General features: G+C 43.2%; 1 protein-coding gene across 4 annotated transcripts in view; it reads right to left on the bottom strand.

Moving 5' to 3' along the window:
- The window catches only part of MME (membrane metalloendopeptidase), a 109,469-nt gene extending 95,221 nt beyond the window's left edge, over window positions 1-14,248 (bottom strand). The window contains exons 1-3 of one of the 4 annotated variants that reach the window (XM_074190786.1): window positions 14,142-14,248; window positions 8,570-8,739; window positions 7,407-7,442 (exon numbers count right to left, since the gene is read on the bottom strand). In XM_074190786.1, coding sequence (XP_074046887.1) covers window positions 7,407-7,442; window positions 8,570-8,729 — 196 coding nt within the window. In that variant the 5' untranslated portion in view covers window positions 8,730-8,739; window positions 14,142-14,248. Of the gene's footprint in view, window positions 1-7,406; window positions 7,443-8,569; window positions 8,740-8,845; window positions 9,078-14,141 lie in introns of those variants that run through there. The other 3 variants (XM_074190787.1, XM_074190788.1, XM_074190789.1) reach the window with 3 other exon arrangements.
- Window positions 14,249-18,235: the final 3,987 nt, after the last annotated feature.

The following is an 18,235-nucleotide window of genomic DNA, read 5'->3' as shown; positions in this document are numbered from 1 at the left end:
ATGCCCTCCCTCTCTCCCAGAAACCCTTTCTTCCTTCAAGACTAACCTTATACGTGGTATGCCTTTTCCCCATATTTTGCATCACCCAAAAAAATGTCATTTATAGTACACTAAGAAGATGAATTGGTACTTACTGTCTCCTCCAATGGAAAAATAGTAATGCTAGCCAACATTTAAAGATGCATCATTTTTCCATTTTGTTGTAAATTTTTCACAAACATGTTCTCAGTACATGATGAGCACTTAAAGGTTTGTTGGCTTGATTTAACTTGACTAATCTTTCTCGAGGAGAGGAGAGAAAGGATCAAACATTTAGCTACTATGTGCTAGATCCTTTATAAATATCTCATTTGATCCCTACAACTCTGGGAGGTAGGTACTCTTATCTTCACTTTACATTTCAGGAAACTGAGGCAGAGGTTAAGTGATTTGCCCAATTATACAACTAGCAAGTCTCATTTATTTTATTTAAGTTTAGACTTGAACTCTTCTTACTCTCAAATCTAGGGTTCTCTTTCCACTAAACCATTTAGCTGCCTTGAGGAGAACTGGTTTGGTTTTTGTCTTTGGTTATGATGTGGCACCAGGTCAGTTGCTCACACTACTGCTGACTGATTGATTTGATTAATGGGAAAACAAATTCTGCTCCCTTCACACACAGTAACATCTCACAATATAATGTAAAAAGTTCAGAAATAGGTATCATTGTCCTTCCCAATATTATAATGGCCATTTAAATAATACTTGTTGCTGGCAAGTCAGCCTTTAGCTTATAGAAGAATCTTACTGGTACACTGTAGTTTCCAAAGTTTAACCATGGGATTTAGAGCTGAAAGGTACCTTAGGAACTTCCTTCATTCCTAATTTGAAGGCACTAAAGCCCACTGGAGTTAAGATGTTTTCACAGTTGCTTCCTCTCTTACTTAAAAGTTTTTAACCCAATATAAAGTAATGTTAACAAAAAAAAAATGGGACCAGGGGAAGCTAGGTGGTACAGCTAGGTGGATAGAGAACCAGCCCTGGAGTCAGGAGGACCTGAGTTCAAACCCAGCATCAGACACTTAATAATTACCTAGCTGTGTGACTTGGGATAAGTCACTTAACACCATTGCCTTGCCAAAAAAAAAAATGGGACCAGTTCTACTGCTTTAGTTTCAAGGGTCTCTTTGGTGAAAGTTGGACAAATCTCCTGTTGGTATCCATCTTATTTCTCTTCTGAGAAAACAGACTTGGAGCAAATGGTTCTCACCTGGGTTGAAACAGTCTTTGGATGATTCTTTCTAAATGGTGATGCCCTAAGTCAAGGAGCTCCTAAGTTGAAATTAAGCAAGTTGCATCTCCATGGTCCTTCCACTAGCAAGTGTGTCACCTGGAGGCTTGTCTCAAACTTAATTACATGATAACAAATCTTGGAATATGCTGAGAGAACTCTACAAGGCAACAGCCCCTAAATTAAACCTTTAGGTGTCCCCTAAGACTGTCTTTTGAAGCCTGATGAAATACTTCAGCTAGACATGACACAATAGCATCAAGATCATGCTTTCTTTTTTTTGAAGTGTTCAAAGGCCTCTTTAAAAAAAATAAAACCATGATCTCACTAAAGGATTTAGATATCTTTTCCAAAGGAATTTTGAATCAAATGACTGATTAACTGGCCTGATTCTGTGGGTCTGATGTTTTCCTACGATAGACACCAATTTCAGAATTTGGCATGAAATAGCTGAAATGAAACAAAAATAAACTACTAATAATGAGAATTTATGCTGAGCTACACGGTTCAGAAAGCTGTTTTGCCTGTTTTCTTGTTTGGATCTTCCCAAGAACCCCAGCGTGGTGATAATTTTGTCCCCGTTTTATAGATGAAGTAAACTGAGGGGGAGAGAGGGATAAAGTCTTGCATCTAGAATATGAATTCATCTCTTTCTGATCCTAAGCCCATGAGGGCTTTGGCCACAGAGGCCCTTAAGCGGTGAGAATTCTCTTTCACAGAATTTTGAGATTTGGAAGGAACCTCAATAGCCAGGAGAGGAACCCATGTGCAAATTAATCCCCTGATGGACTCAGCAAGTGTTCAGCCAACTCATACATTTTGACTGGGGGACTGTTTAAGCCATACATTCCATCACTCAGCAATTCCAGAATCTCAAGGACTGTCAGTGGCCAATCTAGAAGAGAATTTTTCAGTTGGGGGGAAGTTCCCTAGATGAATAAATCCCAAGATTCCTATATACTTCAAGAACTGTGTGAGATCAAAAGATGATCATCCATTTAGAACTATGAATTTCCTCCTCATTTTTAAAGACCACTAAGGTTGTGACTTGCCCAAGGCCATTCACACTGTAAGCACTGGCAGTAGTGTTTGAATTTAAATCTTTAACTCCAAGTCCAGAATTCTCTATATGACTAGGTTGTGAAACATAGACCTGGGACTAGAAGAGGCTTCAGAAGCCATATGGGCCCAACCCACTCCTTTTACAGATAAGGAAAGAGAGTTGTAGCAGTAATTAAGAATCAGGAGACCCTATTGGCTCCAGAACCAGTGATCTTTCCTCCACTGGGCCCCATGGTTTCCATCTATAGCAATATTTTCTTTTCTCCTTCCTGGTGCTTTTTCCTCTATTCTATGACTTTATGTGACCCAAGAGTCAAGCATTCCTGTGCCTTACCATACCCTTCCTTCCACACTAAGAAGCAATGTCATTCATAAGCCATTTTCACTTATGAGCTTGGCATTATGGGTGTCACTACCTACTTTTTTACTCTTCAAAAATTTCTTTATATGAGTTTTAACTCTCCTGGGTCTCTTAAGGGGTTCTAAAACATTCCTGGCAGTTTTCTTCCTCTTCTAATGGCTTCTTCTTTTCAGGATTTCCCTTGGGTTCTCCTAATTTACACAGTAGGTAATGATATTTAGCCGCCTTCAAAAATAGTTCTTTTTTTCTGTGGCAGAAAATTAGATTTTTCTGGACTGAAGAGGAGCTTTGAAATATCCTTATCTACTCAATTTTCCCAGGAAGGCCAGTAACATTTAATGTGAAGGTTTTCTAATATTCTCACAACTGTCACTCTGATGATACATTAGGGACACAGGGAAGAAATAGATGGATTTTTAGCAGGTATATTTGGAAGAGAGAGAGGCTCTACTTCAGACATATTCTCTGGCAAGGCCCAATTCTTGAGAATTTTCCACTTCAGGCCAAGAAGAAAGGAATAGGATAAGATAAAGATATGATGGGATAAAAGACTTAGGTAAAGTTATCTTAATGAGCTGGCATCTTTGCCAGTGATTTTTAAAAATGAACTTTTCCAAGGGGAGTCTTGTTGATGCATTTGGGTTCAATCAAACTTCTTCAGGCAAGTTAGACAAATCCTTTTGATTCCAGGGCATACCCAGAAACCGTGTTGTGCCTAATTGCATCTCTCAAGAGTTCCTAACATTTCTACCCAACACTGACTTTCAAAATGAAAGAAGTCCATCACACCCTATGGCCTGCCACTGGTAAAACTTAGCTTTATACCAGTGTAGACTTAAGTGACCTTATCTTTCCATAAACCTCCCAAATAGCCATTAATAAGTGAGGTTGTTTGTTTTTAACATATTCTTTCACTCTTGAAATGAGAGGAGCCCCTGCAATAGTGAAATAGAGGGTTATTAAGAAGTCATAGCTGGGGGCAACTAGGTGGTACAGTGGATAGAGTACCAGCCCTATTAGTAAGGAGGACCTGAGTTCAAATCTGTAGTAAGATACAATAATTCCTTAGTTGTGAAACCTTAGGCAAGTCACTTAACCCTTGCAAAAAAAACCCAAAGGAAATCATTTCTTCTAGTAGTATATTGCTGGGAGGTAAAGACTAGGAGGCTGCAAGAGACATCAAATGGCAAATTCATCCAATTATTTATGGTCCAGTTATCTGGTCATTCTTTAGACACCATATGATCACTTTTTTAAATTTCTATTTTTATTTTTGACCTCATAGTTTTCTTTCTTTTCTCTTAATCATAATTCCTCATACAGAAAATGATTTATCTGTAAACATGTTAAACACAAATGCCCAATATTCACCAGACTATTCATCATTGAGGGGAGGGGGTAGAAGGAAATTTTGTATCTTAAAAATATGCATATGCATATGGAAGAATGTTGAAAAACTCATGATTCGTAACTGGAAAAATAAAACATCAATTAAAATAAAGACAGAGCTAGATGGGTCCTCAAAGTCCATTGACTGCAACAACCTCATTTTGCAAATGAGGAACCCAAGGCTCAGAAAGATTAAAATACTTTGCCCAGTGTCTTCTGATCATTATTGTAGTACAATGACTTTAGGGCAAGCAACTAGTTGGTACAGTGGTTAGAGCAAGTCTGGAGTCTGAAAGACTTATCTTCCTGAGTTCAAATCTGTTCTCAGACACTTACTAGCTAAGTGACCCTAGGCAAGTCACTTTACCCTGTTTGCTTTGATTTCCTCATCTATAAAAGAAATGACAAACTACTCAAATATCTCTGCCAAAACACCAGATAGGGCCATCAAGAGTTGGACATGACTGAAATTACTAAACAACACAATACTACTTACCTTGCTCCCACATATAACTTTCTCTGGTAGCATCAACCTCTCTGGCTCCTTTTCATTTGCTTTCAAAGATATGCTGCCTTTCCCCCCCCCCCCCCCCAAGACCACATCCAGTGGTCTTTCTTAGGTCATCATTTTTCTTAATTTTGTACCTTCAAACACTTTTCTAGAAACATCCTCCTTCCTTATCTTCTGGGACCCTTTATAAATGCCTTCTACTCTTTTTGAGAATTTATACTTTCTTTCTCTGGCTCCCCCTTATTCTGGGATGATTCTCCAAGCTCCCTTTTCATTTCTCTCAAATATCACTTCTAAATTAATGATGAGCAGCCCTGACTACTTTTCTGAGTTCTAATCTGTGACCAACTCACAGGTAGCCATCTCTATGGGCATGTCCAAACTCAACATGTCTGCAAACCAACTCAGGCACAGAATTATATTATCTAAGAGGTACAAGGTCATTCTGTTCAACCCAGACCTCATCACAAGGCCAGTTTGGACCAATAATGCTTCATCTGAGGTCCATTGGGGAACTTGTATTTTGCTTTGTTTTATTAACTATCTATATATCTTAAATATCTGTATCTATGTTGAAACTATATTTCAACATAATTGACTTTGTAATCTTGTGTGTTTATTTTATGCATTTTAACACATTTAACATGATTAAGAATCATTCTCTAGATAAAGTGATCTTTTACCTTCTACTGAAGATTCCCTTCCCTGAAGGCAGCCTAATCCAGGAGGCCAGCTCTCCTACCTAGGAAGCTTCTTTCTCCCACACTGGTTCCTCCTCCTAATTCCTTTCTTGCCAGTGTCACTGACCAATCTGCCCTCATATGTGCTGGAGAACTATAGAACTTTCCTCAGTTTAGGCAGGTCACAAACCTTGAAATTCTGGAGCATCTAGCTTTTTCCTTATCTTCCACATCCAGTAACTTATTAATCTTTTCAAAAGTCTTTAATATCTCTTCCTCAACTCCATTCCATTCCCACCCTCTTTATCCAGCCCTTTATCACTCACACCCAGGTTTTATTAGCCTAACTCTCCCTTTTCTGGCTCCTTGGACTCCTAATCTCTCCATTCACACATCCCCCCACCCTTTACCCCTACCTCCCTCGGCAACCTCCCCAGATGAACGTGTCATGAACTTTCAATATGCCTTGGACTCTATTTGCCACAACTCCCCAGGACACATCTCTACCTTGTTTGCGCAATTTCCCTCCAGTGGAATGTCATCTATCCCATCCAAGTCTCCAAATTTTGCTTGACTTTTCCCTCAAAGATCCAGTTCAAATTGTACCTTCTCCATGAAGCTTTCCTGACTCTTTGATCATAATTTTACTTCTCTACTATGTGCTGCTACTGTAACAGAAACTCAGCAAACAATGACAAAGGAAAATGGTTCTTGACCTCAAGGAGCTTACAACATTCTATCAAGAAATGTTGCCAAAGTAGGCTCGATTTGAATTCAGGTCCTGTTTTTTTGACCGGTGTCTAAGTTACTGAACCAGACAGTTTGCAATATTCTCAGTGGGTTAGGACTGTCTCTACAACTAAACACCAAGTGATCTGAGTCCAAGGACTCTACAATTCTCTCCCTTTCTTACAGTGACTGAGCAGCTTGCATTTAAAGCAAATCTTAAAATATCAGTCAATTGATAAACCCAACATCCCACCTCAAATCACATTACAACTCTACACACATCCATACAAATCAGTCCTCTGTCTTCCTTATCACCTTGACTCCACCTTTGTTCTATGATGGAGCACAAACACACACACACACACACACACACACACACACACACACACACACACACACACAAACACTGTTTCAGCATGGAAACTAGAGAAGTATCCCCAGAGTCTGGCCAGGAAACAGCTTTGTAAAACAAATGTATTTTTGCTTCTTTTCAGAAGGAGTTGAAGGGACATTATTACCCAGTACTATTAAATGGCTAAGAAATACACAGAGCTACTGCTTCCTTCCTTCCTCTCTCCCTCTCCACACACATTGACCTGACAATGCCTAGTCAAGAATGGAGGCATCCAGGTCAGAAGGATTGGTCATGACAGATGATGATGAGTTTCCCTGTTCTTTACAAAGGTCTCTGTTGCTTCATTAGCTGAAGTTCACCTAGTTCTGTTACACACATAATGCTTTCAAATGAGTAAAAAACAATCAGATTTCTCATGCAGGATCATTTGGCCAACGAAAGCTCTCCATCTTTATTAGAGCTATAGTCATCTAACAGACTTCTTGGCGCTAAATCTAAAGCTCGGGACATTCCAACAAAGTGTGCTTGAGAACTACAGAGAGCTTTCATCAATGTGTCTTGATCCTATCATCAAGGAAGAATTTCTTAATTACACAAGGAAGCCAAAAGTCTTAAAAAGAAGCATGTAAGCAGAATCTCAATTGATTAGTTTCCTACGGACATTGGCTAGTATTCGGGCTTTGAAAGGGTCCCATGCACAGAAGCTCCTATTATCCAATGCTTCACATGGACAAAATCCTTTTGTCCCAAGATGGAAGGTTAGTGCCTTCAGAGTTAATTTGTGACTAGAGTGAACTTTTGGGTTTCAGAAAGAGTAGACTTTTCTTGAGACAAAACTAAAGTATTTAATCAATTTCAATCAGTTTGACTTTCCTTGAACATGAACCTAAGAGATGGATCAATAAGCCAGGAGGATTGTGAAGGAGGCTGATGCAAAAGTAAACACAATAGCATTTTAGATAATACAGTGGGGTTGGAGGGAAGGGGAGGGGGAGGCAAAGAAATAAAGGGAAATAATTTGTCATTTTGTATCACATTCATCCTCTCACCTGATTTTATGCAGTCTGCTGACTTGCAAATACCATCTGAAAGAAAAAAGGAAGCAGAGATAAAAGGCTACAATATGTATTTAGTAGCAATTTTGCCCTACTTTTGGCTCTATTTTAAGGTTATCATTTTAAAGGATGGTAGTTTAACAAGACATAGAACCCCAAGTATGAATCTCTATGAGTAACAAAGAAACAATACAATGAAAAAGGAACAATCATATATTACATTTAGATGATTAAGACAAATGCATGTGTTTACAATAAGATTTGTATTAGAGGGAGAGAATCATATCTGCTAAGCTCCCGGATTTATTAAATTGAAATAATCAACTGTTTGGGTCTGCTAATCACTTTTCCTATTAAAGAACTAATCCTTTCCTAAGAAAACTCCTCAGCCCCAAATTAGTTTTCTTAAATTCCAAGGAAGCCCCTTTGAATGTCAATGAGTCAAACCACAGTGAGCTCCTAACTTCTGCCAGGAAATCCTATCCCCTTAATTCTGATGAAATCATTTACACTTTGATCAGCCATTAACATAGTTTATATTCTTAGAGAAAACTAGCTTCCCCTTTCTTGCCTTCTGTTTCCTCAACTATACATTGCCAGGTATGGGAGACCCCTATCAATTCCAACATTCGTTCACTGACTCTTGTGATTTAAAAAAGTACATAAACTAAGTAGGCTAAGGAATTAAAAAACGCAGGGCAAACTTCCAACAGCTAATTTTAGGACTAATAAATAGCTCAAGGTTTTGACTGAGATAATGGCTGAAATGACTGGTTTTCAAAACAAAGTCTCCCCAGACACACTCTTAGGCCATTTTCATGCTAAGAACATTCTCAAACTTTGAATCTTTCTTACCATGAGAATGAGGCAAAAAAGAACCTAGATATTTAACGTAAACTTTTCATTATATAAATAAAAAAATTTTGGCCCCGAGAAGTGACATGACCAATGCAAGGTCACGCAGACACAGAAATTGTTACAAATTTCCAGAGATGGCTATTTGAACATAGATGTGTGTTTGGGTGTAATTAGCTATCTGCATGAGTCCAAACTCAGTGTATATCAACCACACTGTCCATTAGTACTAAAGAACTATTATAGCACATAACAATGATTTCATTCTCCACTTTAAACCCATGAGGTCTACATAGACTTACCATCATAGGATGCATAAAGAACTATCATGGTGATGGCTATGATGGTCAGCAGAAGCACAAGGACAGAAAGGCTCAGCTCCAAGGCGCTCCATCTTTGCTTCCCTTTTGGCTTGGGGCTGCTCATTTCAGTTATATCCATCTGGCTTTCTGATCTGCCCATAACCTAAAGTCTGAAAAGAAAAAATGGCACATATCTCAGCAATTATTAAATACCTAATGTTTATATGTGTCTATTGATGAAAGTCATTTGTTCAAATGACTACAAAAAATCTTTGCCTTGAAATGAATATGCTGGAAACCCAGAGGTCAAGATCTATTGCTCACAAGGTTTTGTGGGAACTTGATGTGCCAAGGAAGAGAATCCAAGAAACTTCTTTTTATTCTATTTATTCCACTCACTTAGAGGGAGTCCTGTTCCTCAGAAGTTCAGAAGCAAATGATTTCTTTACAGTCATTAAAGATTGCTTTTAACTCCTCCTCCTGTTCTCTGAACTGTTGTCAAAGTTTACTCTTATATGTCCTGGCTCTCTTCATAATCCCAGAAATCAATGACTAATAAATACCTCAAGACTTTGACTGAGATAATGATTGAAATGACTGGTTTTCAAAACAAAGTCTCCTCAGACACACTCCTAGGCATCCCTCTAACTCAGCAATTCTGCTAGCTCTGGTCACCCACTCTGAACCTCTGCCCTGCCTGGAGAATATATTCGAGAACTGTCACTTATTCACTTAGTGGACCAAAAGTCAACAGCTTCAACTTTGACCTATACATGTGTATATGGGAATATTTCTGTGTGTATTAGATGTAAGTATTCATTTTTATTGTTGAGTTATTTCAGTTATGTCTGATTCTTTGGAACACCCTTTTTTTTGCACACATAATGGAGTTATTTTTGCACACATAATGGAGTGATTATTCCATGTCCTTCTTCAGCTCAACAGATGAGGAACTGAGGCACCCAGGTTGAAGTGACTTGTCCAGTGTGGATTTGAACTCATGAAATGAGTTGTCTTCATTTCAGTCTCAGTGTTCTATGGTGCCACCTAGCTGCCTTACAAGTCCTCATGCATGTCTAGAACTATGCCACGTGAATGTAGTGAATGACTGATAGTATGGTGGCTAGAGTAGTATAGTGCAGTGGCTAGAGAAACCAAGTTCAAGCTAGACATATCCTGTCAAATAAGCAATTGTTTGAGGACACTGAGAGGCTAAGATCCAAAGTTACAGAATTGCTGACCAGCATTGAGAAAGAGTTTCTGCCTCTCAGAATTCACTGAAATGATGAAATGCCACTGGTCTAGTCCTTTTCTCTAATATTAATAAGAGGAAATGGGGCATATCCTCAGTTGTGAAGGTCTGGATTCAACCCCCACTTTTAACTTGCAAGAGTTGTGTGATCTGGGCCAAATTACTTGCATCCTAATCATACCAGGGAAATGTCAAATTATGATTTGAGGAAACGTGTCAATGAGGGCATCTCTACACTAGGGATTCCTCATACCAGTAGTTCTCAAACAGCCTCAGGATTCTTTTACACTTTGAAAAATTATAGAAGGCCCTACCCTAGCCAAGAGCTTTTCTTTATAGGCTATATCTATAGTTACCATATTAGAAATGAAAACAAGTCAGTGTTATTCTGAAAATCATTTCAACCTCCCAGAATCCCTGAAAGCATCTTAGATATTCCCAAACATCCCTAATGGTCTTTATTATTAGAAGACATTTAAAAGAACCCCTACAGTCCTTAGTGTTCCTAACTACCTATTTGGAAAGAGTTAAAACACACATGAGAGGATTTCTAAAGGAAAGACTACCCTATGCCAATGAAATCTCAGGACTGGTCCAAATAACTAAAATGAGATCATTTGTGTGCACACAAATATCTACTTCCATTGTCTACTGTTTTGGAAGAAAAGTAGAGGTACCTAAGTGGATAGAACTCAGACCCTGGAGTCAGGAGGACAGAGTTCAAATTCAGGCCCAGACACTTCTAGCTATGTGACCTTGGGCAAGTCACTTAACCCCATTGTCATCCAAAAAAAAAAAAACAACAAAAGAAAAGTAAAACAGAATGTATCCAGACAGTTGGTCAAAACTTTATGCTAATCTCTGGATCTGCAAAGAGAAAGCTGTCCTATCCAGCCTTCTCTGCAGCCACTCATTAAGATATATGCTTTATTGATATAGAGGAGCAGAGACACAGCCCATTCCCAGAATGATGGGAGTACATTGATACTTTTAGAATACTGAATAACTGTATAGGGTTACAAGTCACACAAAAAGCTTTATTATTAGAAGACATTTAAAAGAACCCCTCCTGTATCTTAGATGTCCTTACCTGTTGGGAAAGAGTTGACACACACACACACACACACACACACACACACACACACACAGTCAGACAAATATACCATTTCCTATCATTGGAGGAGTCTAAATCCTGCTGATTTGGCCCTAACTTTGTGGACTTGGAAACTGACAACAGGAACTTCAAAACACACTCAGGGAAAGTCCTTTTACATTTTAATTGCAAGCACAATAGAATTCAAGAATTTAAGTAGATCCACGTTTCCTTTTATTTCACTTAGTACCCTGGTCATTGTCTTAAGTACAGAAGCTAAGTCCAAAAGGGACAGCTTGAATTATTTTCTTTTCTAGTGGGTAAGGCAGTGGTTGTGAGCCACTTGGTGCTGGGGACAGAGACAAATCTAATTTAGATCTTAGATAAAATCAGCTCTTGTCTTTGGGATGCTCACACCCAACTTAAAAGGTCTCATTAAACCCTAAAGAAGATTTAGAGGATTCTCAGCATTTCCCCAATAATGTTTACTTAAGTATTTTCCCTTCAGCTATTTCTATCGCAATAGTTGATCAGAAAAGACCAGCAAGTTAGGTCTATGAAGCATCTCTGCAGTCCCCTAGACCCAGTGCCCAAGGTTGCAAAGATTAATGGCAGAGTTGGGCTCTAAGCTACAGCACAGACTCAAATACAGAACCTTGTATCTTCAAACACAGGAAAAGCAAGAAAATGTTTCCCCCAATTTTTCCCTATGCCTTTTTTCTTCACTGAAATAGCAATTGCCCATTTTCCTTTCTGAAAGCTGAACTTTCTTGCTAAGCATTTGCAAATAGCTAGGAAGTTAGTACCAACTAATCTTCCTCCCTTTAAATGTTTCCCTCGAAATTCCTGTTTGGTGAAAGCTGAGGCATCTGGTCCCCAATGTTCACTGTCATCTTGGGGAGGTGGGCATGGGCAGGCTTAAACAGAGTGGCAACAGCTGCCTTGTTCTTAGGGGCTCCTAAGGACCCATTTTCTTTAAGAAAAGGAAATTCTGAATGGTAATAAAGATCTTTAGAATCTTTTGCAACTTGAATTTTCTTTGCAGGCCTCACTCCTTGGGAACTGAAGAAATGACAAAATGACAGAATAATATTAGGGACTGTAAACATCCTAAACACCCAAGACAAGGGTGTGTGTGTGTGTGTGTGTGTTTCTATTAGTAGGAGAAGCTTGAACCTTAATCTTTATGGAGGCCTATGTGTCACCCAGGTAGCTGCCAGCTACCTCTCTCTTTTGAGCTTTCTAGAGACAAGAGGGGGTGAGATGAGTTCAGGAGTAGTGACCTTCCTACTTTCACTAGCAGGCTAAGGGGGGGAAAGTGCTCCCTGTGTTTCCACTGAAGAGCCAGCATTTTGCCAATCCATGCCTCTAAGAATGACAGGAATTTGTAGTTTTGAGGGGGTGGGGAGACTGGCTAAGTTGCTTCCAAAAGCTTCTTGGTTACTTACTCCGAAAAGTAAGGCTAGCTCAAGGTCATCCAGCTAATCTGATCGTGGGTAAGTATTCCACAAGCCCAACTCAAGCCTCCCTCCACTACCCCAGGCAGCCTCTGAAACACAGAGTGTGAAGAAGGGGGCGGGGGTGGGATGGGGAAAATAAGAGTAAAACCCAGGAGGGTTTCCAACCTCCCCCTTCGGAACTCCCAGTTTAAGCTCTGGCTCACTCATGGAAAAGGTTAATTAAGCTGAAGGGACAATTCCGCAGCTTTTCCCCCTCCTACAATTAGCACTTGAAAGTGCTTGAAAGAGCCAATCCTCCACATAAGTGAGCATAATCCTATCTGTTTATCAGATGGACAAATTGAGGAGCCGGAGGAAAAGCAGTGGGTGCAGAGGACACTCCCACTTAGCAGTTTCCATCTTCAGAGCACTCCACTCCCATTAACTTATTCCTTCCAGCCCCTGCGGTGGTGAGATGTAATTACAATGTGGATTATTATACCACTTGAACAGGTGTGGAAATGAAGGCACAGGGGGAGGTCGAGACAGATTCCCTTCTTCAGGCGACGGGCTAAGCCGGCCGGCGGCTCACTATGGCAATTTCTCTTCCCAGCCAGTGGTTCATCAGTAGCTCACCACTAGAACAGGGAGGGGAGAGATTTGGGATCTAAGCGCCTTCCTTACTACTGTAAGAACCAAATCAAAAAACTTCTAGCAGACAAGATGCGTCCCATCAGTCAAAACACAACACTGACAACAACTCTTGGAGCTGATGAGACGGCTCCGCGTTGCTTAACGCCGCAAACCAAGGGCTATGTTCAGCGGGTGAAGGCTATTCCCCTTTTTAATCAAGAACTGGATAGGGAGGGCTCGCAGTGGCCGGGCTCTAGCACCCCAAGGCTTGGGGCGTGCTGCTCCTGTCAGGGGACTGGCAAAGCGTCCTCTCCATCTCGGGTTAGGCTGCGAATCACAGGAGGCTGACAAACTTTTCTCTCGACTCGGGGAGGAACAAGCGGGGTGCGCTCCGCCAGGCTGCTGGAGGCAGCCGTGCAGTCCGGACCGAGCTCGCCCGGGCTGAAAGGGAGATGAAGAGCGGAGGCAAAGACAGGGCGCGCTGCTCCTGGTCCTCGGAGACGCGAGGGAGGAGGCGGGACAGGGTTTGGGCAAGGCGGAGAGGTGGGTCGGGGAGCTGCCTTGACCCTCCGACGCTGTGGCCAAAACACACCCAAGCCCCGAAGGGGCCGCGGTCCTGGGTCCCCGGAGGTCCCCAGCCACTCAGCAGAACTTGCCGAGCCCCAGGGGCCTCTTTCTGGGCTTTCTTATTGGAGGGCTCCGCCCGTCCCGCCCCAGCCTCTGCTGCTCTCTGGCCCCCAGTTTTCTCCTGGCCTCCCAAGGTGTCTCCAGCACCCCCTTGTCGGCTCCAGGGCCCCGCTGACCAGCTCCAGGGGCTCCACGAGCCGGCTCCCGCGCCCTGCTGGCCAGCTCCAAGAACCCCCCCCCCCCGCCGCGGCCGCTCGTGCGCCCCGCTGGCCGGCTCCGGGTGCCACGGTCCGGCGGCTGCGCCCCCCTGACCGGGTCCTGCGCCCCGCCGGGGCCCCACAGTCCGGCTCCTGCTCCCCCCCCCCCGCCGCTCGTGCGCCCCGCTGGCCGGCTCTGGGGCGCCACGGTCCGGCGGCTGCGCCCCCCTGACCGGTCCGGCTGCGGCGCCCCGCTGGCCGTGCCCGTGCCCGCGGGGGCTCTCCCGTGGCAGCGCCCTCCCTCCCTGGCAGACGGCCCCCCCGGACTCACCAGTGCGTTCGGGGAGAAGTTGGCAGCGGCTGTCACTAGGCGCACCCCCAGCCAATGAGCCGCCCCGGGAGCCCCGGCCGTGCGCGCGGCGGCCGCAGCCGGCAGCTGGAGAGCTGGCGAGGGTGCAGGCGGCGGGGGCAGGAAGGAGGAGGAGGAGGACCGGGGAGGGTAGAAAAGGGGGAAGGCTCGGAGGGGGAGGGGAGACGGGGTGGGAGGAGGAGGAGGGGGAGGGCCCGGTGTCCTCCCCGGGAGCGCTGCCTCTGCAGCAGTCTCCTCCTCCTCCTCCCCCCACCTCCTCCTCCTCCTCCTCCTCCTCCTCCTCCTCCTCCTCCTCCTCCTCCTCCTCCCCCCCTCCTCCCGGACTCAGGCGGCGGCCCCCGCAGGCATCCCCCAAGCACCCAGTGCCCGAGAGTCCCCGCTCTCCTGGCAGCCGCTGCCACACGAGTTGCGCTCCAGCTCCAGCCGCGGCTCTGCCAAGCCCAGCATCTCTCCAGCGCCTCTCCCCTCCTCCCTAGTCTTGCCCTCCTCTTCTCCCCACCCCCACCCCCTCGAGACCCCGCCAAGGCGGCTGCAGGGTGCCCGGGGAGGGGGGAGGGGGGAGCAAAGGGATGGCCCCCTCCCCGCGGACCCTGGACAAGCATCTCTAGCGTGGGCAGGCGGCACGGCTGGCCCTCGCCTCTCTTTTCCCCACGAGGGCTTGGCCAGACGGTCTTGGGACGGTCAGGAACCCCGGCGTCTTCTGGCCAAGGTCCTGCCCGCGCCCCCGCCCCCCGGCCTGGAGGTGAGAGGCTGCCCGGCCCGGGGCCAGGGACCGGGCCAGCGCATCCTAGGCAAACCTGGCGGGTCCCCCAGTGCCCGGCGCCCAGCTGCTGCCGGCACGGTCCGGCCGCCCGGACTCGGGTGCTGAAGCTGGGAGGAGGAAAAAGCAGGCACTGCTTCTCTTTTGCCCCGAGGTGGGCTCCAGTATCCAACTCGGCTCCGACAGCTGGACTTTTTCACAGCTCTCTGGGGATTGGCAACCCCGAAGGTTTCCCTTTGCCCCCAAGCGCGTTAATTCCTCTATTTGAAGAGCCTTTACGTTTACGTTTTGAGGTCTTCCACTCCTGGCAAGCTTTGGCCCCGGAGGCCGGTCTGAACTAAACATCTTGGCGCAGCGTCCACGGGGTCTGACCTGGGATAGGCAAAAAGCACATCATCCTCTGTACTAAGAAAAATGGAGCCTTTCCTTCAACTGTGAAATGTGAACCACAGTCTTCTGAGAAGGGGTCCCATGGCCTCCACCAGGCTGCCAAAGGGGCCCAGGACACTCTCCTCCGATTATTTCCCATTTCTCCTGTACATAGTTGGGCTTCCACGATTCCCCCCCAATAGGTTGTAAGCTCCCTGAGGGCAGAGTGTCTTTGCCTAGCTCAAATTCTAACCTAATAATATTTGTCCTTCATTTTGGAAGAACATGGCATCAGGAAGAGGATGGCATGACAAACACATGAGTTGGATTTGAGTGAGGGGGTGCTATGCCAAGTCACCAGGCTCACTTTCTCCCCCGGGGTCTGGTGGTCAGATGGGAATGACTGACCCAGGGGGCAGGCAGGGGAGATGATTTATAGAGTGATAGTCTTGGAGGCAGTAGGACCTGAGTTCAAATTTGTTCTCAGACATCAACTTAGCTGCACAACCCTGAACTTTTATTAGCTTCTAACTAGGTCCCAGGGATGTGAGAGGCAGATGAGACATTATGATTGAATACTTATTGAATGTTTCCTTATTTTCATAAAAGAGGAAATTGAGGCAGAGTGATGGTCACAAAGTAAGTGTCACATCTGGAACTTGAACCCATGTCATCTCACTCCAGAGCCAGTACTTCAAGGATCTGTGGTTTCAATTTCCCCTTCAATACAGCAGCAATACCTCTCCTTGCCTTAGTAAAAGGTGTTTGTTGTGATAACATGACTAATATGGAAATATGCCCAACATGATTATACATGTTAAACCTATATCAGATAACTTTCATGGGGAGGGGGAAGAGAAGGGAGGGAGGTAGAAAGCTTACATAAAAATGACTTTGAAAAATATCTTTGCATATGATTGAAAAAATAAAATAAAATAACATTAAAATAAAAAGAAAGTTGCCCTAGTAGAGAAATTCCTAAGATCATGGGCTTTTTCAAAGAAGACCATGACATCAGGGTGGTGACATTATGACATTCTTGTGAGGCAGTGAGGGTCCAGTGGCCAGATATGGATCAGGAAGACTGGAGCTGATCTTGGATACAGGGCAGTCAGGGTTGCATGACTTGCCCAGGGTCATACGACTAGTGAGTGCCAAGCATCTGGGGCAAGATTTGAACTCGGGTCCTTCTGATTCTGGGTTCAGGGCTCTATCCGCTTCACCACCTAGAGTTCACTTTAAGGGCCATCTCTCGATTTTATAAATAAGGAGGGCTAGGCCCAGGGAAATGAAGCCCATATGGTAGATGGTTCTTTTTACTACACTAATGTAAATTTAGTGGGGAAAGCATGACCTCTCTCCTAAATTACATGATCAGTTTCTGATATTAAAAGAACATTTTGCTTAAAAGAACTCAAATCTGGCATAGTTTGCCCTATATAGTGTTGGAAAAGTCACTTAGCCTCCTTTAGCCTCAGTTTTCTCGTTTGAAAAATGACAGAATTTACTGGATAGCCTTTCTAATCACCAACAGTTATAGATCAAGGATCCTAGGCATTTATTTAAAACAAATTTATATTTATAACTTCTGTTTTTATATCACCTACATTTTCTAGTGTACAATTTTCCTCCCTTCCTCCCCCCAAAAAGTCATCACTAATGGCAAAGAACTAAAAAAGAGGTGAAATAAAAGGCAGTTTAGCAAAATTAACAACTAACATATCAGAAAAGTCTAACATTTACAGTGTTCCATTTCAGTAGTCCCCAATTTCATTAAGGAAATTAGAAAAGTGCTAAGAAATTTTCCAACAATGTCTCCTAATATCTCCTTTGGGATCAAGTTTGGTTATTATAATTTCATAGCATTCTATTCCAAGTATTTTGATATTGTTCCTTTCATTTACATTGTGTATGTGTGTGTATTTCCTTTTTCTGCTTACTTTGCATCAGTTCATATGATCTTCTCATGCTTCTCTCTGTAGCCATCAAATTAATTTTTTCTAACAATTCACTTACTTCCTGTAGGCAGGCAGGGGAGAAGGTTTATAGTGTTAGTCATGGAGGCAGAAGGGCCCTGAGTTCAAATCTGATCTCAGACATTAACTTCACAACTCTGGGTAAATTGCTGAATCTTTATTAACTTGGATTATTCCATCTGCAAAGTGGAGATGATACTAACTAGCTTACAGGTATGTGAGAGGCACATGAGATATTATATGTAAAGTGATTTGAGAACCTTAAAGAACTATACAAAAAACTTATGTCAATATACCACTACTTATTTAGACATTCCCCAAGCACTGAGGGGTCAGGTAGGATTGCAATGGCCAGAAGTGTCTAAAGTCAGGAAGACTATTTTCCTGAATTGAAATTTGGTCTCAGATACTCTTGCTACATGGTGCGATGATCAAACTTAATGGATGTTCTCATTCCATTAATACAATAATCAGGGACAATTTTTAGAGCACCTGAGATGGAGAATACCATCTGTATCCAGAGAAAGAACTGTGGAGTTTAAACTAAGACCAAAGTCTATTACCTTCAATTTTTTTTTAAAAGTGTCTTATGCGCTACATAATTTTGTTATCTCTAATATTTTATTTTCACTTCAAGGATATGATTTATCTCCCAATGTATTCAATTTTGATCAATGTATAGCATGGAAACAAAAATTAAAATAAAATAAAACCATTTACTGGGGAAAAAAAAGATACTCTTGCTACCTGTGTGACCCTGGGCAAGTCACTTAACCCTGTTGCCTCAGTTTCCTCATCTGTAAAATGATCTGGAGAAGGAAATGACAAATCCGTCTAGTATTTCTTTCAAGGAAACCCCAAAGTGGGTTATGGAGAGTCAAACACAAAGGGACAACAGCGACATGCAATGAGTATCTTATTTCTTTTTAACTGAGAAGCTTGGGAAAGAT

This window comes from Macrotis lagotis, chromosome 6 (genome assembly GCF_037893015.1).
Source record: "Macrotis lagotis isolate mMagLag1 chromosome 6, bilby.v1.9.chrom.fasta, whole genome shotgun sequence".
NCBI lineage: Eukaryota > Metazoa > Chordata > Mammalia > Peramelemorphia > Peramelidae > Macrotis > Macrotis lagotis.
Note: the sequence above shows the minus strand (reverse complement) of the source record. Positions and strands in the feature narration are given on the sequence as shown.